The sequence below is a fragment of the Notechis scutatus genome, chromosome 12 (assembly GCF_049901735.1).
Source record: "Notechis scutatus isolate UNSWTSFEM ecotype Mainland chromosome 12, rNotScu1.2, whole genome shotgun sequence".
Lineage (NCBI taxonomy): Eukaryota > Metazoa > Chordata > Lepidosauria > Squamata > Elapidae > Notechis > Notechis scutatus.
In genome coordinates, this window is record NC_142020.1 from 12,530,162 (window position 1) to 12,553,744 (window position 23,583).

General features: G+C 40.8%; 2 protein-coding genes across 4 annotated transcripts in view; both read left to right on the plus strand.

Annotated features, from left to right (window-relative positions):
* The window catches only part of LOC113430561 (acyl-coenzyme A synthetase ACSM5, mitochondrial-like), a 15,612-nt gene extending 12,961 nt beyond the window's left edge, over positions 1-2,651 (plus strand). For both annotated transcript variants that reach the window (XM_087942138.1, XM_087942137.1), the window contains exons 10-14: positions 387-488; positions 951-1,078; positions 1,163-1,262; positions 1,983-2,102; positions 2,526-2,651. In XM_087942138.1, coding sequence (XP_087798264.1) covers positions 387-488; positions 951-1,078; positions 1,163-1,262; positions 1,983-2,102; positions 2,526-2,636 — 561 coding nt within the window. In that variant the 3' untranslated portion in view covers positions 2,637-2,651. The remainder of the gene's footprint in view (positions 1-386; positions 489-950; positions 1,079-1,162; positions 1,263-1,982; positions 2,103-2,525) is intronic.
* On the plus strand, positions 2,639-22,551 carry LOC113424078 (acyl-coenzyme A synthetase ACSM4, mitochondrial-like). 2 transcript variants are annotated; one of them, XM_087942140.1, is made up of 14 exons: positions 2,639-2,736; positions 5,373-5,560; positions 7,500-7,710; positions 8,498-8,708; positions 9,422-9,565; positions 10,685-10,841; positions 12,485-12,564; positions 12,895-13,018; positions 13,672-13,752; positions 16,037-16,138; positions 16,997-17,124; positions 19,882-19,981; positions 21,298-21,417; positions 22,310-22,551. In XM_087942140.1, the coding sequence occupies exons 2-14, from the start codon at positions 5,375-5,377 to the stop codon at positions 22,394-22,396; spliced, it is 1,731 nt and encodes a 576-aa protein (XP_087798266.1). In that variant the 5' UTR covers positions 2,639-2,736; positions 5,373-5,374; the 3' UTR covers positions 22,397-22,551. The 2 variants fall into 2 exon arrangements, with proteins under 2 accessions (XP_087798266.1, XP_087798265.1); XM_087942139.1 differs by lacking the exon at positions 2,639-2,736 and adding an exon at positions 3,882-4,090.
* The last annotated feature ends 1,032 nt before the right edge of the window (positions 22,552-23,583 follow it).

Consider the following 23,583-nt stretch of genomic DNA (forward strand, 5'->3'; position numbering starts at 1 on the left):
AGTGAAGGAATAAAAGGGGCTTCACCTGTTTTTGTGACTATGTTTATTTTGTATCCCACCTGGGTCATCACACCAAGCAAAGCGGCTGTTAAGTGAAGGATGCATGATTTTACAACCATTTTTCCCCCCAAGGTTGTTGTTGTTAACTGAATCATGTGGTCCTTAAGTGAGTCTGGCTTCTTCCATTGACTTTGCTTTTGGAAAGTCAGCTGAGAAGGTCTCCAATGTCAATTGGACAGCTACTGGACCAAGATGGTATCTTGGGCAGGGAGTTGGCATAGAAGACCTCCGACAATAAACACAATCGGAGCAATGCTTTTCGTTTATTTATCATATTTCTACACCACCTGACTTGCCTAAGGGATGCTTTGCTTTTATTTCTGAAGGTAATTGATGATGAAGGAAATATTCAGCCCCCCGGAAAAGAAGGAGACGTGGCCATCAGAATCAAACCCAAACGACCATTCTGTCTTTTCTTGAAATACACAGTAAGTATGATTTTTTTTTAACACTTCAGCAAATGGGATTAGTATGCATTTATTCCAGGTTGTATACTTTATACCAGAGGTCTCCAAACTTGGCCACTTTAAGACTTGTGGACTTCAACTCCCAAAATTCATTAAAAGGTTTTGCTGTTACCTCTGTTTCATGTTTGTTTCCTTGGAGCAAGGTTTGGGTCAGAACAAGAGATCTGTAAGGGGTGTGGCATAAGAGCACCAATGTGCCTACCGTCCCTGTTCTAATGTACCCATTTCATGTAATCATGATCATGTTCCAATTATACCTGTTATCTAATACATGCTTGACAAATAAAATAAATAAAATAAATTCTCAGAATTTTAACCAATGGCCACACTAAGCTGAAAAATTCCCAGAATTGTAGCCTGCATGACTGGAAGTCATTGAACCTAGAAATGGTGGGTCATGGACTCATTGTTGGTTCCTTCCAGGACAACCCAGAAAAAACTGCAGCCACTGAATGTGGGGATTTTTACATCACCGGAGACAGAGCGGTCAAAGATGAAGAAGGCTATTTTTGGTTTGTTGGGCGGTCCGACGACATCATCAATTCTTCGGGGTAGGTTTCCTTTTTCTACACTGAGGTTGGTTTCTTTCCTTCACCATTCACAGAAGGGTTAAGAACAACAACCGTCTATTTTAGATATCGCATTGGCCCTTTTGAAGTGGAGAGTGCTTTGATGGAACACCCAGCAGTGGTAGAATCCGCTGTTGTCAGTAGCCCAGATCCTATTAGAGGAGAGGTAAGCTAGGCCCTTATGCCATCGATTATACAATAGAAGAAAATGTTTGTTGCTCAAGGTCAAACTGTGGGGTCCTTGGTGCTCTCTGAGCTTGGTTGTTTTCTTGCAGACGTTTCATTACCAAACTAGGTAGCATCCTCAGTGCTAGAAGGGCATGGGGTTTGCAGAGAGGAGGAGTGGAAGAAAGAGAAGGATGATGACTGAATAATTCTTGGTGCTCTCTCGGCTGTTTTCTTGCAGACGTTCCATTACCCAACTATGTAATATCAGCAGCTCAACTAGGAAACCTGACTAGGTCACATCCCTCCCTCCCACTGAGAATGTTATGGCAACTAGTTGGGTAATGAAATGTTTGCCAGCCAACAACCACGCTCATCAAGATCTCCACAAATCAGGTTACATGTACAAAGAAACATCCTGTAATGTAAATGTAAATAAATTAATGTAAATTGAGGAGTCCTTGTAGTTAGTCACTCCCCAGAAACCATTTCCCAAGCAATCTGCAAGAAAGAACCGTGAATAGACTGAACAGACAGAAGAAGTCAGCTGCTGGGAAAAAATGGGAAATAGCTACAGTAGGAAGTTAATTTACAAGAGCAGGTCAGAATTGGGGGCTCACCTGCATTGGCTAATCTGAACCAGGATTGAGATAAGTCACGGAGTAACTTTACAACCTGTTTCTCAAGGCGTTCACTGCCAGGTATGTTTGTGCCCATACAGGTGGTCAAAGCATTTATCATCTTGTCCCCTGATTTTCTATCCCGCAATCCAGAGGCGTTAATCCAAGAACTCCAGGACTATCTGAAAAAATCTACAGCTCCATATAAATATCCCAGGAAGGCAAGTGGGGAGCGGGACAGTTGCAGAAAAGAATGATTGAACTTTGCAAGCCGAGAACCTTTAGCTCTGGGTTGATGAGTGGATGTTTGGTGGCTTTGGGAAATGCAGCATGGGAGGTGGGGAAGGGAAGCACAGGATATGACGTCAACCCTTCAAGGTAGGCCAGCCTAGGATGCCCATTGTGAATGCTAAATATTATTTTTATTGCCTGCAGCCCTCGAACTATAACCACCATTGAGCCCAAAACCTTTGTTGCTAAGTAAGACAGTTAAGTGAGAGTTCTCCTATTTTACGATCCTTCTTGGGAAATAAATCCCAAATTTTATAATATTCTTTATCTTCTTGCTCTCTAATTGCTAATGTCAATTTACTCATTTCTGCACATAAGATTTTTTTTTTTCCTTTTTAATTTTCCCCGAACAGATCGAATTTGTCCAAGAGCTTCCCAAAACAGCAGCTGGAAAAATTAAACGGAGTGTCTTGCGGAAACAAGAATGGAGTGAAGTCAAACGCCGGCTCGACCTTCCCAAATAAAACATGTTTCCATTCTCTGCTGTCCCATTTTCATTCATTGTATTATTCCAAGCCAATTGATCCCATGCTAGAAGGTTTTAAGTCCAATTTAGGGTCCTTGGTGAGTGGCATTCAAAAGACTGAGCTGTTCTTATAATTACAGATTGATTTGATTGATTTGATTGATTTGATTTTTCTTTTCCTCTCTCCCTCCCTTTCTTCATTCCATCTTTCTTTCCTTCCTTCTGTCATTCTTTTCCTTCCTTCCTTCCTTCCAACATCTGCCTCTCCCAGGTCCTTAGGAAATACTTGATAGGTGGATACAAATGACAAATTCAGTCTGAACACCTGGCTGACTGTGTGACCAACCATAATAATTGCATTCATCACAAATTTCACCTGTTCAATTGCTTTTGAATCATAAATACTATCATCCACGTTCATGCTTGTAATTTTAGTTAATTTGGGATATGCTAGCTGTAATTTTATTTCCCCCCCTCTGGTTTTAATGCCTTGTTTTAGTATAATTCAATGATATTGCAAAAAACAAAGTGAGCCTTCTCGCTGTAGCATGTAAAAGTTGATTAAAGGAATAAGTTTAAATGCAGCTTTAGAAGTAAGTAAATGTTTAGCACATTAAAAAATTAAGCAGTTGCTATTACTTCTACTAAATGTATTGTTTGAGCAGTTGAGTGGATTTTTGTATTCTTCCACCCTATCTCTAATTCCTACCCTTCCTTTATTGTCTAGTCTGCAAAAAAAACACCTTTTTTTAAAGCAAGGTTTGTCTATACTCATGTCAGAATAAAATGCAATAAAGAGCTAAGGAATCTTGTCAGACCATCCAGGTTATCGCTCCTCTGGAAGACATAAACCTTGAAGTGTCTGGATTAAAATTATTGTGTGATTCAGTGTTCTGCCAGTAGCCATTGGAAAAGCGTGAAACAGGCAGGAGGGAAGAGAAAGCTTTGTTGAAGGATTGAAATCCAAGGTCCCAAAAGATTGAATTACCTTGCTAAGTAGGGAAAAAAAAATCAAGCTTCAAAGATGGATGTCCAGAACTAATGGGACAAATTTAAATCTCCAAGATATCTGACCTTTGAACGCAGGAGTTGAATGTAGCAAAAAAAAAAAAAAATCAAGATAACCAGAACTTTGTGTGCTGTTGGCTGTTTTTCTTTTTGGGCCAGAGTTCATAGTTTCCTCCTTTGACAGGAGGAGTCAATTTTAGGATAATATTTTACTAGCACATCAGTTATTAAAGGAGAGACTCGCTGAGCAGTTTTGGATTGCACTGTATCCCTCAACCATGGACTTATATCTAAGGGGTACCTTGTCCAGTTAGTTTTCTCCAAAGAAAACGGAGTTCCATTTTGAAACAGCCAGACAACTTGGAAAGGCAACCAACATTACAAAGAATTTTCACAAATTTTGAGTTCTCCAACCAGATTCTTCAAAACTAGCACATCTTGCAGGTCAGTTTGTGTGAGGATCAGCCTCACGTTCCATGTTCAGCTTGAACCAAATTGCAAATTTAGTCCTGTCTTCCCGCCTATTGTTTAAGTTATAAAGTGGGTTAGTAGTAGCATGGCCTCTGGGGAAGGACTAGCTTCCTGAGTTAAAATGTTCCTTCCCCAAATTGCTCCCACATCTTCAACAGGGCATTGCCAACATTAGCTGAAATGATGCCATCCAGTTGTTGTTGACTCTTAGCAGCCGCAGAGAAAGGCTTTCTTCAAAAGTCCCAACTTGGTCCTTCAACTCTTCCCCTTTTTATGTACATTTTTAAAAAGGGATACAGAAAACAGAAAAAAACAAATTAATATAAAAGGAAGGAAAGAAGGATGGAAGGAAGGAAGGAAATGGATGAGGGAGGGAAAGAAAGAGAGAGGAAAGGAGATGGATGAGAAGGGAAAAAGGGAGGGGGGAGGAAGGAAGGAAGGAAATGGATGAGGGAGGGAAAGAAAGAGAGAGGAAAGGAGATGGATGAGAAGGGAAAAAGGGAGGGGGGAGGAAGGAAGGAAATGGATGAGGGAGGAAAGGAAGGAAAGAGGAAAGGAGATGGGTGAGAAGGGGAAGGGAGGAGGAGGAAAGGAGGGAGGGGATGGATGAGAGAAGAAAATGGGAGGGTTCAATTTCCTTTGAAAATATAAGTACAATTACAAAATTATCTCTTACTCAATGAGGTCACTTTTTTCAATTATCCTTTTTCCCCCCCTAATCCTTAAAACCCACAAGTCATAGGTGCATGATTTTCCATTTCATGCCAAGTCTATAAAGGATGGGCAGCCAGCCATAAATGCAGATGATGTTCATTTAGCAAGTTTCATCATCTTCATCAACCATTTCCTCCATTGTGGATATGCTTGAATCCTCCCACTGTTGAGCATATAATAGTCCCAAAAAGAAAAGATTCTGGATTCAGCTGTATTTTAAATCTCCAAAATCTTCTGAATTAATATATATGTATTTGTGTCTGTATTTTCTTTTTGGCTTTTTTTTTTTATACACGCACCAAACATGATAAACCACGTCCCTTCATTCTCTTGAGTCTTCGACGCTTTCAACAGCAAACATGTTTATTTGACAGGGCGATTATAAAAACTTGCAACAAGAAATACTTCTGAAGAACTTTGATTTCCCCCGCTGATTTTGATACTATGATCTTGTCCTTTTTAATCTCCTTCAGTCTTGCAGATTAAGTCTCTGGAAGCTAATATTGGCTAACACCACTGCATTTCCCCCACTTTTTCCCAGCCATGAAAACTTCACTTGCTTTCTACACGATATGGAAAAAGATCCCCAGATTATTTCCAAGGTGTTCCAGATATCTCAGCTCTCCTATATCTGCACAGTACAAAGCTATAAGCCAGGGACAGGACCAACTACCAGAGTATTTTAACTTTGCCAGTGATGTGCTGGATAAATGGACTCAAATAGAAAAGGTAAAAAATATTGCCTCTTTTTAGTAAGGTCTCTCTTTGTTTTAAAAGTATTGCCATCGCTCTGAATGGGCTTTGCGACACAAACACTTCACTATTTTGTTGTAGACGTTTCATTACCTGGCTAGGTAACCACATCAGGGTTGGAAGGGAGAGGGGTTTGTGGAGGAGGAGAGGGAGGACTATGGGGTCCTCTCTGAGTTTGCTTGTTTGTCTTGCAGATGTCTCATTATCCAAACTAGGTAACATCAGCAGTGCTAGGTGATGATGCTACCTTGTTTGGGTAATGAAACATTTGCAAGAAAACAAGCAAAGTCAGAGAGCACCAAGGACCCCTTGAGTAATTGGATACAAGATGGGCGGCAAATAAAATAGATAGATAGATAGATAGATAGATAGATAGATAGATAGATAGATAGATAATGTAGATAGATAAATAGATAGATAATAGATAGATAGATAGATAGATAGATAGATAGATAGATAGATAGATAATGTAGATAGATAAATAGATAGATAATGTAGATAGATAGATAGATAGATAGATAGATAGATAGATAGATAGATAGATAGATATGGATAGATAATGTAGATAGATAGATAGATAGATAGATAGATAGATAGATAGATAGATAGATAGATAGATAGATAGATAGATACTGTAGACAGACAGACAGACAGACAATAAAATCATCATTTATGACCTTCCCAGCTGGCTTCTGACAATGAGGGAAGCTGGATGTGTTTAATGACCACATGATTTCCTGAACTGTTGTGATTCTCTTAACAATCATGATGAAAAAAAAAAAAGTCTAAAATCGGGCGTGACTCCCTTAACAATCGCTTTGTTTAGCAATAGAAACACTGTTCACAATTGTGGTTGTAAGTCGAGGGTGATCTGTAGCTGCCACCAGGAATCACAGCCCCATTCGGAATGGGTCTATGACAATTTGCCACGGCCAAGTCGCCGCGGGACAAAAATTACACCAACATCAAAGAAAGCCTAGAATCATTCATGAAAGGATGCAAAAGGAGAGACAGAATGAAATGGGAGGGACCAAAATTAAAATATTTTTTTTAATTTATTTCAAACGATTAAATTGAATTGTTCAATTGTCCTGTGGTGAATTGTCCCACAGTAAGTTGGCCATGGTGAGTTGGCCTACGGTGAATTGTCCCATTCTGTTGTGGTTCGCCGGCAGGCGGTGCAAACGGCAGCGGAATCAGACAGTGGGGAAGAACAGGGACCTGTCCGGGAGTCTGGAGATGGGATGAGGTGGAGATGGGGCCAGGAGGACCATCTGGGAGTGGGGTGATGCCTCTGGAGCCTTCAGAGTCTGGCAGCAGCGAGGCAGAGGACCCAGGGGAGCCAGTTCCCAGTGCGCGTATGCGCAGAACTGCTAGAAGGAAGAACAGCTAAGACAAAAGGGGTGACTCGGGAGTAAGGCTGGGAGGTGATTGCCCCTCCCATAAGGTATAAAAGTCAGGCAAAGGTGAAGAAACCTTTGCAGGAAGCAAAGTCATTCGTTCTGTTAGGATTAATCCTTGAAGCTCTGTGTGGACTTCGTCCTTCGGTTGTTTTTTTATAATTCATTTGGCACTTTAGTTGTTGGCAGCAATTCAAAGGAAAGAAAGGTGGGTGCTTATCTTGAGGGACTGTTTAGGACTCATTACAGGCTGGGAATGAAAATAATTCCCAGCGTTGAAATAAAACAAGAGTTGTTTTAACTAAGCGTGTGCTTAATTACGGAAGCCTTGGTCAGAACACATTCTCATTTGGAATATGGACAGAGGGTATTGAACTAAGCTAGCAGTCCAAAGTCAGCTACCACACCGGTTTCTGTCCATCAGGCTGTGCTTGCACAGAAACGTTTAATATTAATGCAGCTTTAAGAGAAGAGTAAATATGTCTCTCTCTGCTTTGTGGGGATCCATTTTGTAGGATGGAAAAAGGTTGCCCAACCCAGCCCTGTGGTGGATCAATGGAAGAGGAGGTGAGGTCAGATGGAGCTTTGAAGAGATGGGGCTCCACTCCAGGAAAGTGGCCAATATCCTCACCGACCAATGTGGACTACGCAAAGGCGACAGAATCCTGGTCATTCTCTCCCGGATTCCGGAATGGTGGCTGGTGATCACGGCTTGCATTAGGACAGGTCAATTTTTTTTAAAAAAAAACACGTCATTTTTATTTATTTTATCTGTTAAATTGATTTGCTGCCTGTCTCGCCTATTCTAGGTGGCTTACAAGAATAATAAGGAAGACATGAAAAGAGTGCAAACAAAACAGAAGTAAAATAATTGCAGGAGATGACCAGGCTGAGCCCAAGAGAGTCCCTTCGTCTCTTCTAGGGCACCTTGAATTCCTTTGATTCATTCATTCATTCATTCATTCATTCATTCATTCATTCATTCATTCATTCATTTGCCAAATAGAAATTATCTCTCGCCAATTTGCTTTGACCAAGAGTGGTGTGGTGGCCTAGAGATGTTGCTCTCACCTCACAATCAGGAGGCTGTGAGTTCAATCCTAAGTAGAGGCAGATATTTCTCTCTCTGGGCACGATGAGAATATATCTGCTGGGGGAAAAACTCCGCATCAGCGACAGGAAGGGCATCCGGCCAGTAAACACTCAGCTCCATTCAGTTGCCCAGACTCCACCCCGTAAGGGATTATGGGCAGTGGTGGTGTGTTACTGGTTCGGCCCGGTTCTGCCGAGCTGGTAGTGACGATGAGCAGCGGAGACTGACAAAGTGCGTGTTTGGCGCATGCAAAGCGTATGTACGCATGCAAAGCGTGCCCACCAAGCTACGCCCGCCAAATCGGTGGTAAACATTTTTGAATCCCACCACTGATTATGGGGGTCATTAAATGGAGAGGATAATGATGAATTTGCTTTGACTATGAGTAGTACAGACTCCCTACCTTATCAACCTTTGCAGGAATTGTGGCCATCTCCGCAACATTGCAACTAACTGCTAAGGACATTGAGTACCGACTCCAAGCTTCGGGAGCCAAATGCCTCATCACTACAGAGGCCTTAGGATCTGCAGTGGATTATGTTACCCCACGGTGTACCTCTCTCAAAACCAAGCTGCTGGTGTCTTCTGAAGGCAAGCGAGAAGGATGGCTGAACTTCGATGAGCTGCTCAGGTGAGTTTATTTCTCAGGATGCACGATCGTGAATTGATGAGCTATATCCTTCCTCACGTGGTGATCTTTCCTTGGTGGAGCCTGAAATAAACACACCAAGAGGGCAGTTTGGTTTTAGCCTGACTGTCTAAAAAAAAATCCCCCCTCCCCAAGTTACATGATTTTGAGGTCCATCTAGATTTATGCTGGAGGACAGATCATCCTTAAGACTGCAATTGTGAATTGTGAAAGTGAATTGAAAGACCACAAAGTGAATTGGGTGGTCCTTAAGCAAATCTGGCTTCCCCCCTTGACTTGGCTTGTTGGAAAGTCTCAAAAGGTGACCTCAACAGTCAAAAATATGTCAGTGGCCAAGCCGCCAAACTCATCGCTAAACAGGTGGTTGTAAGTCAAGGCCTACCTATACTGAAGATGGGAGGAAGAATCCAAAATTAGAACCCCTGTTTTCCGTAAAGACACTTCAAAATTCAATCCATAGCAACTCTAAATAAGGATCAGTAACCTTAGTTAAAAGTGTTAACGTGTTTAAAAAAAAGAGTTTCTTCAAGCCAGAATATTAACAGAGGGATAGATGAATAAATAACCAGCAATAACCAATATGATAACCAGCAGTATTATTATCATATGGGGTGGGGGTAGGGGTTGAATGTGACTGCTTCAATAATCTGACTTCCTAATGCGTTTCAATTGCTGGGATGTTATTTATTACACAGAGAGGCACCTGCCAACCATACTTGTGCGAAAACCAAGATGAATGATCCCATGTTGGTTTATTTCACCAGTGGAACCACCGGGGCTCCCAAGATGATTGAACACACCCAAGGGAGTCTGGGGTTCAGACCCCTCATTAGCCAAAGGTATGAAAGAAGCTCCCTCAAAATCCCAGTGAAAATTCATAATGGTGAATTCATTGTTAGGGATATTGGATATTAAAAATAATAGACAAATATATGACTATTCCTCATTATAATTAAGTGATACGGTTATGTTCAGAGGCTTTGTGTTAGCTGATTTTAAACATGGCTGCTTAAAAAAACAAATGCAAAAGTTTTAGATATAAGAATATCGTAGAATTGTAGGGCTAAAAGGGACTTTGGAGGTCTTCTAGTCCAACTAGCTCAAGCAGGAGACCTACACCATTCCAGTCAAATGGTTGACCAGTCTATTTTTGAAAACCGCCCATGATGGAGCACCCACAAACCCAGGAGGAATGAAATCTAATGAACAAACATGGGCTACTCACTAACCTCCAGCCTAACCTAGTATACATGGTTATGATGATGATTAAGGTGAAGAAGCTAACATTAACTGAGCTCTTCGAAAGTCCTTCTAGAGAAAAGCATAGCACATGAAAAAAAAAAGCATGCAAGCAGCTATAAGATGCCAACCGTTCAAGGCCATATCCTTGAATACGACTTGTCAATCATTGAGTCATACTCATCTCATTGAATGTCTGTCCACTATTTAGTTGACTTCAATGCCAAATGACAAGAGGTCAATTCCGTTCCATCGATTTCATCAGTTACTTCCATTCCTTCCATTTCCATTCAGGTTAATATTCAGTGGTTGGCTTTGTGGACCATCAAATTGCTGCCCTCAATACGATTGTCAGCGTTCCAGAAAACCTCCAATCTAACAAATAACTCAAGAGACAGACATAAACTGGCACATCTGGGGAATCCCAAATCTGAAACTTCCAGGCTCCCTGGCAATAAGTAAAAATTACAAATCCACCCCCTGCATCCATCATCACATCACATGCCCCAAACACCACCTATCCCAACTTGAGACTTCCCCTCACTTATGCACAGCATAACATGACCTTGACTTAGAAAAAGGATGTTATTATGTCTAACCACATACACTCCAAGGAATTCCCCCCTCCCACTTTCCCAGGCTCAAGAAAGTGGCAGTGTGGAAGCGTCTGGCCTCCATATGGCTTCCAAAGCTGACAATGATTTCCTTTGTTTTATCAGATCTTGGTTGTACACAACCTCTTCGGACCTTATATGGAGCACAGCAGATACGAGCTGGGTGGTGGCTGCCCTGGGTTCATTTTTTGATCCATGGGTTTTGGGAACCTGCGTCTTCATCCATAACTCACCAATGTTAGAAAACACAACCATCCTAAGAGTAAGATGACGTTTCTTGAAAAGAGTTTCTCATGCTTCTTTATTCATTGGCAGAACCTATATGGCCACCTACCCAGTGGTGGGATTCAAAAAATTGTTTTACTACCGGTTCTGTGGGTGTGGCCTGATGAGCGTGGCAGGGGAAGATACTGTAAAATCCCCATTCCCTCCCCACCCCACTAACCTGCTTTCCAGCTCCATTCTCCCGTGCAGGGCAACCAAAGAAGAGCCAGCCAATCAGCTGGGACTCAGGAGACAGAGAATAGATGGGGTTGGCGGGGCCAGTCAGAGGTGGGATTTGCCAGTTCTCCGAACTACTCAAAATTTCCACTACCGGTTCTCCAAACTACTCAAAATTTCTGCTACCGGTTCTTCAAATTGGTCAGAACCTGCTGAATGCCACCTCTGTACCTACCTCATATCCTGGGTAACTCACAACCAATATTTGAATATTATTTATCAGGTTCTAACCTAGCTCCATCCTTGTTGAGTTGCTTGATACTGTACACTTAATTATATATTTATTGATATTCCACAATTCTGGATCGCCCATCTCCCTCAAAGAGGGACTCTATCTGGTGTACAGTATCTGATATTAGCACAATTGAGAAAGTCCAGAAATATTTCACAAGAAGAGTTCTCCACTCCTCTACTCGTTGTAGAATACTTTATGCCACCAGACTTGAAATTCTTGAACTAGAAAACCTTGAATTACGCCGTCTTCGGTCTGATTTAAGCATGGTATATAAAATCATACATTGCAATGCCCTACCTGTCAGTGAATACTTCAGCTTCAACCATAACAACACAAGAGCACACAATAGATACAAACTCAAAGTAAACCGCACCAAACTTGATTGCAGGAAATACGACTTCAGCAATAGAGTGGTCAATGTCTGGAATACTCTACCCGACTCTGTAGTTTCTTCCCCAAACCCCAAAAACTTTAACCTTAGACTGTCTACTATTGACCTCACCCCTTTCCTAAGAGGCCTGTAGGGGCGTGCATAAGCGCACCAACGTGCCTACCGTCCCTGTCCTATTGTTTCTCTTATTCTTTTATTTTTCTTATATGTACCCATTTCATGTATTCACAACTATGTATACATTTATACTTATTATCTTGTAAACAATTGGCAAATCAAATCAAATAAATCAAATAAAAAATAAATAAGTATCAAAATATGAAACAGTGTATGAGAATGAACATGTTAGAAATGGAATTTAAAATTAAAATTATAAAAGATTATAAAATTATAAATCTATAAAAATATAAAAGTATAAAATGGTAAAATTTATAAAAGCACAAAAATATAAAATTTATAAAATTACAACATTTTATACTGTAAAACAATAGCAAACCATGAAAACTGCATGTCCCAGAAGTCAAGCTATGCTCACAAGTATTTTCCTTTATGCTCCAGCCCAAAAGATGCCCAGATACATCTCCCATTAGGAGTACAGGTCAAGTATCTTGAACTCCACCTTTGTGTCTTATCATTTCTTTGCATCAGCTCATTTGGGCTAGAACCCAACTCAATTAGCCTAAATGTTGAATTTATTATCAACCCTTGGATTAGTTCAGTGTGTAATTCGTGCACAACCTTTGCTTGGCTTCTTATTGTGCACATATATCCTTTTTAGACTCTCTCCCAATTTCCGATCACCGCTTTCCTGAGTCCTCCTACCGTCTTTCGCATGTTCTTGAAGGAAGATTTCACCAGGTATGATGGGAAGCGACATTAAAAAAAACTATGTTTATGCAAGGATGTACCTCCTTTCAGAACCCACTTTGAAGCTTATCATTCTAATCTGCTCCTGAGGGTCAATGGAAATCAGGAGAAGTTAACCTTGGATCATTTGTGAGAATGCAAAGATTCTAAGTTGATAACACACTTAACCCCGACTCCCTAGTTTTGCTTACTCTTTTACAGTTAGTGGTTCCTAAAATGAGCCTCATACTTCTAGCAGAATTCTTTTGATGCTTTGTTTATAACCTGCCCCAGAATATTAATGTCCACTTTCTTAATAATCTTGTGTATGCTCTCATTAAGTTACAAGTTCAAGAGTCTCCAATACTGTATAAGTGGAGGGGAACCAATAAGTCTTGAAGTGATAGAAGAATGGAAGAACAAGACAGGACTGGACATCTATGAACTATATGGACAGACAGAAGCTGTATGTTCTATTCAATTTATAATGACTTTCTCACAATTATTTTAAAACATTGTAAAACTCCCAGCTACCTCTAGAGCACTGTTCCTCAACCTCAACAGTTTTAAGATGTGCGGACTTCAACTCCCAGAATTCCCCAGCTAGCATGGATGGCTGGGGAATTTTGAGAATTGAAATATATCGATTTTAACATTGCTGAGTTTGCGAAACACTGCTCTAGAGGACGGAATATTGTTTTACCTGTAGAAGAGTAAAGAATTTTTTTATATATATAATTGACATGTCTGTAGTAGCTTGGTAGCTTTTGGCTTCTAATGTTTCAAATGTTTCCTACTGAGCAAATATTTTATGTTTTGGGACAGTAAACTATAGACACTACTGAGGAAAAAATAGACAAGGTGATTAGGAACCCAGTTCTAATTGTTTAAAATGATTTACTGATGTCACAAAATAACTGACAAGAATAAGCACGATGGGGGTGAAATTACAGTCCTCTTCATACTTCTTTGTGAGTAAACCTATTGAAATAGATTTCTCTGTGAATATGTGTGGGCCAAATTGTATGTGTTTCTAAAACCATGGGAAAAAATGAGGAGGCTGTGTGTGTTTGTGTGTATGTGCGTGTATTTCTTACAAAGTAATTTTCTTTTGTATAGGGATCGATTTGTTCGGTTTCCAAAGAAATGAAAATTAAGCCTGGCACAATGGGAAAAGCCCTTTTTCCTTACGATGTCCAGGTTGGTATTTTCAATCTCCTTCTTTGTATTAATTTTCAAATTAAACACATTCAGCCTCTCAAACTGGATTACAGGTAGCCAGCCAGGGGTGGACTGCTGGGGACACGCAGGGGCTCAGGACAGCCTCTAGCTAAGACTCTGCGGAGCTCGGAGAGCCCCCAATAAACTCAGAAAGACAAGCAGCAAGGGAAAGCTCTTCATAGGCTTAATTGAACTTCTGGGCATTCTGCCAAGAGCATTTCACACCTTGTAAACAATGTTACAAGCTAGATAAACAATCCACTCAGCGCTTGTGAGGGAGAGCCATGGAGAAAATCAGATAACATAACCACTAGCCTCCGAGGGGATTAATCCCCAAATAATAAGAATTATGTAACTCACCAGAAACTCCACCAAGACTCCAAGATCCCTCTCACAGTCTCTGCTATTAAGCCCGGTTTCACCAAGTATTTTATTTAAGTATTAAATGCATGAAATAATAAACAAATTTTGGGTATATATCTTTTTTAGGTACTTAGGGCAAAGAAGTGATGTTGTGTTGGCCACACCCACCCAGTCACATGACCACCTAGCCACGCTCACCCAGTCACATGACCACCCAGCCACATGATCACCCAGCCACACCTACCCGGCTAGTCATTAGAGCAGAGAGACCCTTGCTAAAAAATTTGAAGCCCACCCCTGTAGCCAGCCCTCAACCTGCGACCATAACTGAGCTCAAAATTTCCACGGCTAAGTGAGACAGTTGTTAAGTGAGCTCTGCTCCATTGGATGAGCTTTCTTGCCAAGGTTGTTAAGTGAATTCCTGCCGTTGTTAAGTTAGGGACACGGTTGTTCAGTGAAGCTGGTTTTCTTTGTGTCAGGGCTCCAGCAGTTACCCCCTTTTAAATCATGAGTCTCGAGCCAAACTTCCAAAACTTCAAAAGGATTTATTGGGAGTTAACATGCTGGCACTGCCTGGGTGTAGCCGACTCTGAGACACATTATTCCTTGTCACCCTTGACCCTGGTTTTCCTCCCATCCCCTGGGTGTATCATAATTCATATGCTCCAATGGGACACATCCATAGCCCAGAGTCATCAATCATGCTCTCCAGTTAGAATTTTATGCAGCAGAAACTTCAGTCACCTAGTGACTATCTTTGAAAACATTTATGGAATGCAATTTGCAAGCTGCTGCACTGCTCCCCCCTCCCTTTCTGTTGGCAACTCTAAAAAGACCGTAGAAATATTTTATGAGTTGACACTTGGCTTGTCAGGAGGTTACAAAAGGGGATCCCATCATCCTGGGAGACTGCAACCATTATAAATACAGTTGCCAAGCCTCTGAATTTTGATCACGTCATACCAGAAACTTATAGTAAGGATAAGATATATTTAATTATCCATGTAGTAACCCCAGCTAGAATTGTATTTGCACAAAATTGGAAAAATGAAAAGTTGCCGACAGAAGAGGCTGTCATAAGGGAAATACTAGAATGTGCAGAAATGAACAGATTAACACTTGCAATTAAAGAGAAGGAACCACCTGAATATTATCAGACATGGGAATTCTTTTAATCAATGGCTAGAGAAAAACTATGAAAGCTAGAAATAATTATTAGACCACCGAAATACAGAAAACATGTTAATAGAATTGAATACGTAAAGAAGATAAATGTTATAGTTACAGAAATAATTTGTACTAATATGATATGAATATGATCAGAATAGAGAATTAATATATAATTAATAAATTAATATAATTATATAATTAATAAAATAATAAAATAATGAACATGGTTATAAAATGTAATTGTTATGGCACAAGATATTTGTAACCGGACGACACACCGTTAAATGAAAAATGAATTGAATGTAAGTGTTTTAAATAAAATAAAGAAAAACTTAAAGTTGAATTTTGATCACGTGACCATGAGGATTGTACAACAGTCATAAGTTCACTATTTGTCAGTGGTGTCGTAATTTTAAACAATCATTTAATTGGTGGTTGTAACTCGGAGATTTTCTTTATGTATGCTGAGAGTATTTACACCAAGACAAATTCCTTGTGTGTCCAATCACACTTGGCCAATAAAATATTCTATTCTGTTCTGTTCTGTTCTGTTCTGTTCTGTTCTGTTCTGTTCTGCTCTATTCTTAATAGATTCTATTCTATTCTATTCTATTCTATTCTATTCTATTCTATTCTATTCTATTCTATTCTATTCTATTCTGTTCTGTTCTAATTACCTGTATATCCAGATAAAAGCCAGTGGTTGAGTGACTTTTCCCCCTCCCCCTAGATTGTAGACCAAGAAGCCAATATTTTACCTCATGGAAAAGAAGGTGAAATAGCGATCAGAATCAAACCTGAAAGACCCCTTGGTTTGTTCACTCAGTACATTGTAAGTAAATCTTGGGAAAATCCCCGTATTCTCTAAGTCCCGGGGAGCTCCTTTATTTAATAGAAATTGGAGAATGTGTCACAATCGTCCTTAATTTTACTCATAGTTTTTAGAATTCTTAATCCCTCCCTGCAAAAAAAAAAAAAAAAAAGTCCCAGATATGTCTAAAGCATGGGCGTCCAATCTTGGCAACTTTAAGACCTATGGACTTCAACTCCCAGAATTCTGGGAGTTGAAGTCCACAAGTCGCCACAGGTGGATATCCCTGGTCTAAAGGAACAAGAATTGACTGAGGAATTCTGGGAATTGAAGTCCACAAGGCTTAACGTTGCCAAGATTGGACACCCTTGGTCTAGAGAGTAAATTAGATTGGGTCCTTTTCTTTTGTTTGGGGAATAAATCTTTACTAACCCATCACAGTGGCCAATGACACACTTCCTACAGATTTCCATTGAAGTGGTAGTTATATGCAGTGGTGGTATTCAATTTTTTTTTACTACCGGTTCTGTGGGCATGGCTTGGTGGGTATGGTGTGGCAGGTGTGGCATAGCTTGGTTGGTATGGCTTGGTGGGCGTGGCAGGGGAAAGGATACTGCAAAATCCAATTCCCACCCCACTAACCTGCTTTCCAGCTCCGTTCTCCTGTGTAGGGCAACCAAAGAAGATGCAGCCGATCAGCTGGGACTCAATGGGAGGCAGAGAATTGATGGGTGGGGGGGGCAGTCAGAGGCGGGATTTGCCAGTTCTCCGAACTACTCAAAATTTCCGCTACCAGTTCTCCAGAACTGGTCAGAACTGGCTGAATTCACCATCTCTGGTTATATGGCTAATTGTATGCTTCCGAAATGTTCTCATCAGGATACACCTCAAAAAACAGCCGCCACAACACACGGGGATTTTTTCCTCACTGGAGACAGAGGAGTGATAGATGAAGATGGCTACTTTAAGTTTATCGGACGAGCTGACGATATCATCAACTCATCTGGGTTGGTTTCCTTTCTGTGGGTTGTTTTTTTATAGCTTCGTACTCCCGAGTTAAGAGAAGCTTCCAATTTGGCGAACGTTGAGCGCTAAATCTCAAAATGTCACTTACAAACCAAAGCTCTGTGCAAAAAAAACAACAAAACAGCTGAACCTGGTTTTCTTCAGTACCAAGATTTACCACTGTGGTCCACCCGGATTTTTCTTCCATCTGTACATTCTCATAGTGTTTCCACTGAGGTCAGACCCTGAGTTAGAATTTGAACGGGGGATCTGAGTTGAGATGAAAAGTCGTGCGCGCATGCAATTAACACCATGCTGAGCTACGCGGACAGCTGAGCAGTGCTGCGTGGGCGGGTGAGCCAAAACAGCAGCAGACACAGAACTGGTTCTGTGTCTGCCGCTCTTCAGAACTACCGGTTCTGTAGAGCCGGACAGAACCGGTAGAATTCAAAATTTTTAACAACTGGTTCTGTGGGCGTGGCTTAGTTGGTGGGCGTGGCTTGGTGGTCATGTGACTGGGTGGACATGGCTTGGTGGTCATGTTACTGGCTGGGCGTGGCCAACTCAACATCACTCACATCGAGGCACGCATCTCCTCGCCTGGCTTCTTGTGACTGTGGGGATGCTGCAACAGTCGTAAGTATGAAAAATGGTCATAAGTCACTTTTTTCAATGGTCACTCCACACAAGCAAAGTACCAGCAAAGGAGGGGAAAAATACTCCAGAGAAGTTCCTGAGACAGGAAGTCTAGTCCTGCCAAGAATGTAATAAGAGTTAATGGAGAGGCAGTTTCTGTAAGCAACACCAGAATGTTTCCTTCCTGCCTTCCTTACAGGATTAGCCCAGTAATTTCTTCTAACAACCGGTTTTCCAAACGGCTTAGAATGTTAACAACCAGTACTAGCGAATAGGTGCGAACTGGTAGAATCCCACCCCTGATCCCTGCCTGCGGGTCATTAGCCCACATCAGTGGTCTTCTTCCCCCAGTAATTTGACCTTCTGAGAAGAAAACGCAACAATCTTCTCAGCAGGATAGGACAAATAGATAGTCCTTTTTTAAAAAAAAATGCTTTATTTATGCATTTTTCTTTAGTAAACATAAACACTCAACATCTACATGAACAGTGTGCTGTCTGGGTACAGTTAATTTTGAATAATAATAATAATAATAATAATAATAATAATAATAATAACAACAACAATAATATTCATAAGAATAAGAATAAGAACAATAACTTGGTCGATACCCAGGAGGCTGTGCCAGTTAATAATATTTGTGATACATTTTTAAATGTTCAGTTGATCGAGTTTCATGTTTAATGAATAAAGTATATAATAATAATGATGATGATAACAATCAACCATCAGCACCAGTTAATAATATTTGTGATACATTTTTAAATGTTAAGTTAACTGAGCTTCATGTTTAATGAATAAAGTATATAATAATTGCTTATCCATTCTAATAAACCTACATTGTATAGTTAATCATTCTCTTAAATTGTTGAGTTTCTAACTTCTGTTTCTGTTAGTTAACCATTGGTAAAACGGCAGATGAAAGTGTAATAAAAAAATATTGGAATGTGCAGAGATGGATAGATTAACGCTCAAAATAAAGGAGAAGGAAAAAACAGAATATTTTTTAACATGGGACATATAGATAATCCTCGACTTACAACCATTTGTTTAGTGACCTTCAAAGTTACAATGGCACCGAAAAAAGTGACTTCTGTTTTTCACACTTATGACAGATGCGGTATCTCTGTGGTCACGTGATCAACATTTGGGCCCTTGGCAACTGGCATATACTGATGACTGTTGCAGTGTTCTGAGGTCATGTGATCACCATTCGTAACCTTCCCATCTGGCTTCTGACAGACAAAATCAATGGGGGAAGCCAGATTCACTTAGTAAGTGTAGTGATTCACAACTGCGGCAAAAAAAAAAAAAGAAGATGAGGCAAAACTCATTTAACAACTGCCTCACTGGAAATTGTTGGCTTAAATTGTGGTTATAGCTGTAGTGGTACAGTGGTCAGAGTGCAGTACTGCAGGCTACTTCTGCTGCCTGCCAGCTACCTGCAATCTGGCAGACTGAATCTCACCAAGTTCAAGATTGACTCAGCTTTCCATCCTTCCGAGGTCGGTAAAATGAGGACCCAGATTGTTGGGGCAAGAGGCTGACTCTATAAACTGCTTAGAGAGGGCTGGAAAGCACTGTGAAGCAGTATATAAGTCTATTATTGCGAAGGAAGGAAGGAAGGAAGGAAGGAAGGAAGGAAGGAAGGAAGGAAGGAAGGAAGGAAGGAAGGAAGGAAGGGAGGGAGGGAGGGAGGGAGGGAGGGAGGGAGGGATGCAGTTGTTTCAATCCAGTGTTGCAGGCTAACTCTATCCACTGCTAGAAGTTCGATCCTGACCAGCTCAAGGTTGACTCAACCTTCCATCCTTCTGAGGTGGGTAAAATGAGGACCCAGATTGTTGGGGGCAAAAAGGCTGACTCTGTAAACCACTTAGAGAGGGCTGGAAAGCACTGGGAAGCGGTATATAAATCCAAGTACTGTTGCTATAAGTCAAGAACAACTTGTCATTCTTTACTGGGTGGATCTAGAAGGCAGAATATTGTGTACAGATTGAAGAGTCACTGCATATTTTATGTTCCAAATTTGTCCATCCACAGTAGATTTTTAGGACCATTTGCCTCTAGCTTATAAAGGTATACATTTCCCCAGTATTGACAGCTTTCGATCCCTTTTTTCCTAGGTATCGTATCGGACCATTTGAAGTGGAAAATGTACTCTTGACACATCCCGCGGTAGCAGAAGTTGCTGCCGTTAGCAGTCCCGATCCAATCAGAGGAGAGGTAAGAAGGCCAGCAATAATCTCTACCCACTAACATTAAGTTGGACTTGAACCCAAGCTTGGTAAAAGGTATTTGTTCCTTTTTGTTTTAATTAGATTCATATTTGGCTTTTCTGCCAGAAGTTCAAGGTGGCAAGACTAACATTCCTTCCTCCAATTCTATTTCCGCCCCTCCCCCCAAAAAAATTACCTTTCATCATGACAGCTGAGATTGAAAGAGAGTGAGAGATCCAGAGTCACTCAATGAGGCTTCATGGTTGAAGTTGGGTCCGTCTTAGAGCTCGTGGTTCAATGCCTTAACCACTGCGCCATTCTGCCTCTCAGAGTTGATGGAGGTTGTAATACTGAATAGAAATCTGCTATTTTGGAAAGTTTGTTCCGTCGTGCTGGGAAAAATCAGATTTGGCTGACTTCCATCTATTTTAGTCAGTATGAAATGAACAGAACCGAACTTGGGGGAGTTTCTAAATCATAGAGTAGAGTAGAGTAGAGTAGAGTAGGGTAGGGTAGGGTAGGGTAGGATAGGATAGGATAGGATAGGATAGGATAGATAGGATAGGATAGAATAGGACAGGACAGAATAGAATAGAATAGAATAGAATAGAATAGAATAGAATAGAATAGAATGGAATGGAATGGAATGGAATGGAATGGAATGGAATGGAATGGAATGGAATGGAATGGAATGGAATGGAATGGAATAGAATAGAATGGAATAGCATAGGATAAGATAGAAAAGAATATAGAATAGAATAGAATAGAATAGAATAGAATAGAATAGAATAGAATAGAATAGAATAGAATAGAATAGAATAGAATAGAATAGAATTCTTTATTGGTCAAGTGTGATTGGACACACAAGGAATTTGTCTTCAGTACATAAGCTCTCAGTGTACATAAAAGCTATAAGTGATAAATCATGATCATAGTCATCATAAAAACACATTTATATCTAAATCCTAAGTGATAGTCATAGGATACTAAATAAGCAATCAACATAAGTCATACTGGGAAACTAAATAAAACAATATAAATCGTAAAGATCATGTGCTTAGGATCTAAATCATGTCCTAGCTCTGTAAGATTCCTCTGAGATGAAAACTTGAACCTTTCACCTTGGGAAGAACGATGGTCTAAATAGAATATATGATATTATATTCCTTATATCTGTTATTCTGTTATTTTCTTCTATAAATGCACCCTGGAATTAAATTTCTGAGAATTTTAGAAAGTTTGAGGAGTGATAGGAAACATTAAAAAAAAAAACTCCAATCATTGTTTTGGGCTACTTGGGAATTTTCCACCTTTGCTTTTTAGGTAGTAAAGGCATTTGTGGTGTTGTCTTCGGACTACGCAACACACAACAAGGAGAAATTAATCATGGAACTTCAGGGACATGTGAAAAAAATGACTGCTCCTTACAAATACCCAAGAAAGGCAAGTATTTATTCCTACTGTATATTGGAAGTGTGCTGGGAAAAAAATCCTGAACGTGTGAATATGAATCTGAGCATCCTTATTGCTCCCAATGGTACAGAACTGAAAATAGAATATTAGAATAATAGAGTTTAGAAGGGATCTTGAAGGTCTTCCAGTCCAATTCCTTGCTTGATCAGGAGACCCCATAAAATTCTGGATCAATGGCTGTCCATTCTCTTCTTGAAAACCTCCAGTGATGGAGCACTCACAGCTTCCAGATGTAAGTCATTCCACTGATGAATTGTTCCTTCCACCCATGACTTCTTGTCCTGACCTCTTGCACTTTGGAAAATAAGTTGTCCCTTTTAGAACCCCTCAAAAATTGGAAGACTGCTACCCTATCACCCCTACTGCTTTTCTTTGTTGAACTAGACATATCTAGTCCCCTCAATAATAATGTTGACAATATTGACATGATACAGGTCCATTCATTAACAATTGACTTTATGAATGACAATGAATAAAATGTCAAGAGTTGCTCCTCTTTAAACGATTGTTCTGCTAGTGATCGTTTCAAAATCCAATGACAAGATCTCCCTTCTTTGGAAACCTAGTCACTTGCTATATTTTTCTGATTTAATGGCTACTTCAAAAAAAAAAAGAAAAGAAATGAGACTGGTCTTCGTGATAGGAAACGTTGGCCATTGCATCCTCTCTGGAAAATTGGTTTGCCTTCTTTTAGCAATCGAAGTCTCAGCGTTGATGTTCCAACCAATTTAAAGAGGCACTGAGTTGAAAAAAAAATGGATTCCAGAGTATTCGTCACTGATCAGTACTCAAGGTTGGAAAGACAACCTCATCAAGATCTACACTACATGGCTCTTGTTTTGCACATTTCTGTCTTTAATAGGTGGAATTTGTCCAGAAGCTACCAAAATCCCAAACGGGGAAGCTCCAACGGAAGGAATTAAGAGACCAAGAATGGGGCCGAGTTTAAAATCTATAGAAAGCTTGCTTTATCTCCACGTTTTCCTTTCATAGATGTGATCCAAAAACCTGTTACTCTCGAAATGACCTGTTCTTTGGAATTGACTTTGAGTGTTCCTGCTGAAACCTATAGATGCTATACATTAAAAGTAGTATTCCTTGAAACCATGTAGCAAGGAGATGTTGTTGAGCTGCGGGGGCGCAGTGGTTACAATGCAGTACTGCAGGATACTTCTGGTGACTGCCGGCTGCCAGCAATTTGGCAGTTTGATTCTCACCAGGCTCAAGGTTGACTCAGCCTTCCATCCTTCCAAGGTGGGTAAAATGAGGACCCAGATTTTGGAGGGCAAGAGGCTGACTCTGTAAACTGCTTAGGCTTAGAGAGGGCTGTAAAGCACTGTGAAGCGGCATAGAAGTCTAAGTGCTATTGGTATTGTTGATGTCAAAATGAAAGAGAAATCTAGAGGAGTGGGCACCAGGGATGGAGTCCATGGAGAGAGGTTTTTCTGCGGACTGGAGGAGCCATGGTTTCGCATGCTGCCTGCATTCCGCAGATGGGGCTTCACTTGTTTCCACAGTCTGGTTTCTGGCATGCCGTGGTTCAGTGCTGTGGTCCACGGACCGGGAGTTGGGGACTCCTGATCTAGAGGACAAGTGGAATGGAGTGGGATGGTGCTGCACTTTCTGACTGGGGAAAACCAGATTCAAATCACCCTCCTAGAAATTCTCTGGGTTCCCCTTTCTCAACCTAGGAGACGCTCCTGCAAGACGCTGGTTATTGTCAAGATACACAAAAGATCTCTGAGTGAGTTACCTTGAGGTCCTAGAGCAGGGATGTCAAACTTAATGTCATTGAGGGCCGCATCAGGGTTATGTTTGACCTTTGGGGGGGGCATGGCTAGGATGGATGTGGCCACCTCCATATCACTCATGTGGGGGGCACCAGTGGCGGCCCAAGCGCTCCGCCAGCAAAAATGGGCTCCTGAGATCCGTTTCTGGCTGCCACAGCCTCCTGCAACCCCTTGCCAGTGAAAACGGAGGTTGGGAGGGTTATGTGTGGCCCTCCCAAGCTCCATTTTCAGCTGCCGTGGCCTCCTGAAACCATCCGCCAGCAAAAATGGAGACCCCATGTTTCTGTTGGCAGAGGCACCACGGGCCACTTTGTTTACTGTTTCCAGGATGGCCCCATTGGGCAAA

Bases quoted from the DNA above. Each gene is read 5' to 3' on its own strand.
- LOC113424078 (XM_087942140.1), top strand. From the start codon at position 5,375: ATGAAAACTTCACTTGCTTTCTACACGATATGGAAAAAGATCCCCAGA. The intron at 19,982-21,297 runs GTAAGAAGGCCA...TTTGCTTTTTAG, and splicing joins CCGATCCAATCAGAGGAGAG to GTAGTAAAGGCATTTGTGGT. The intron at 21,418-22,309 runs GCAAGTATTTAT...TGTCTTTAATAG, and splicing joins CTTACAAATACCCAAGAAAG to GTGGAATTTGTCCAGAAGCT.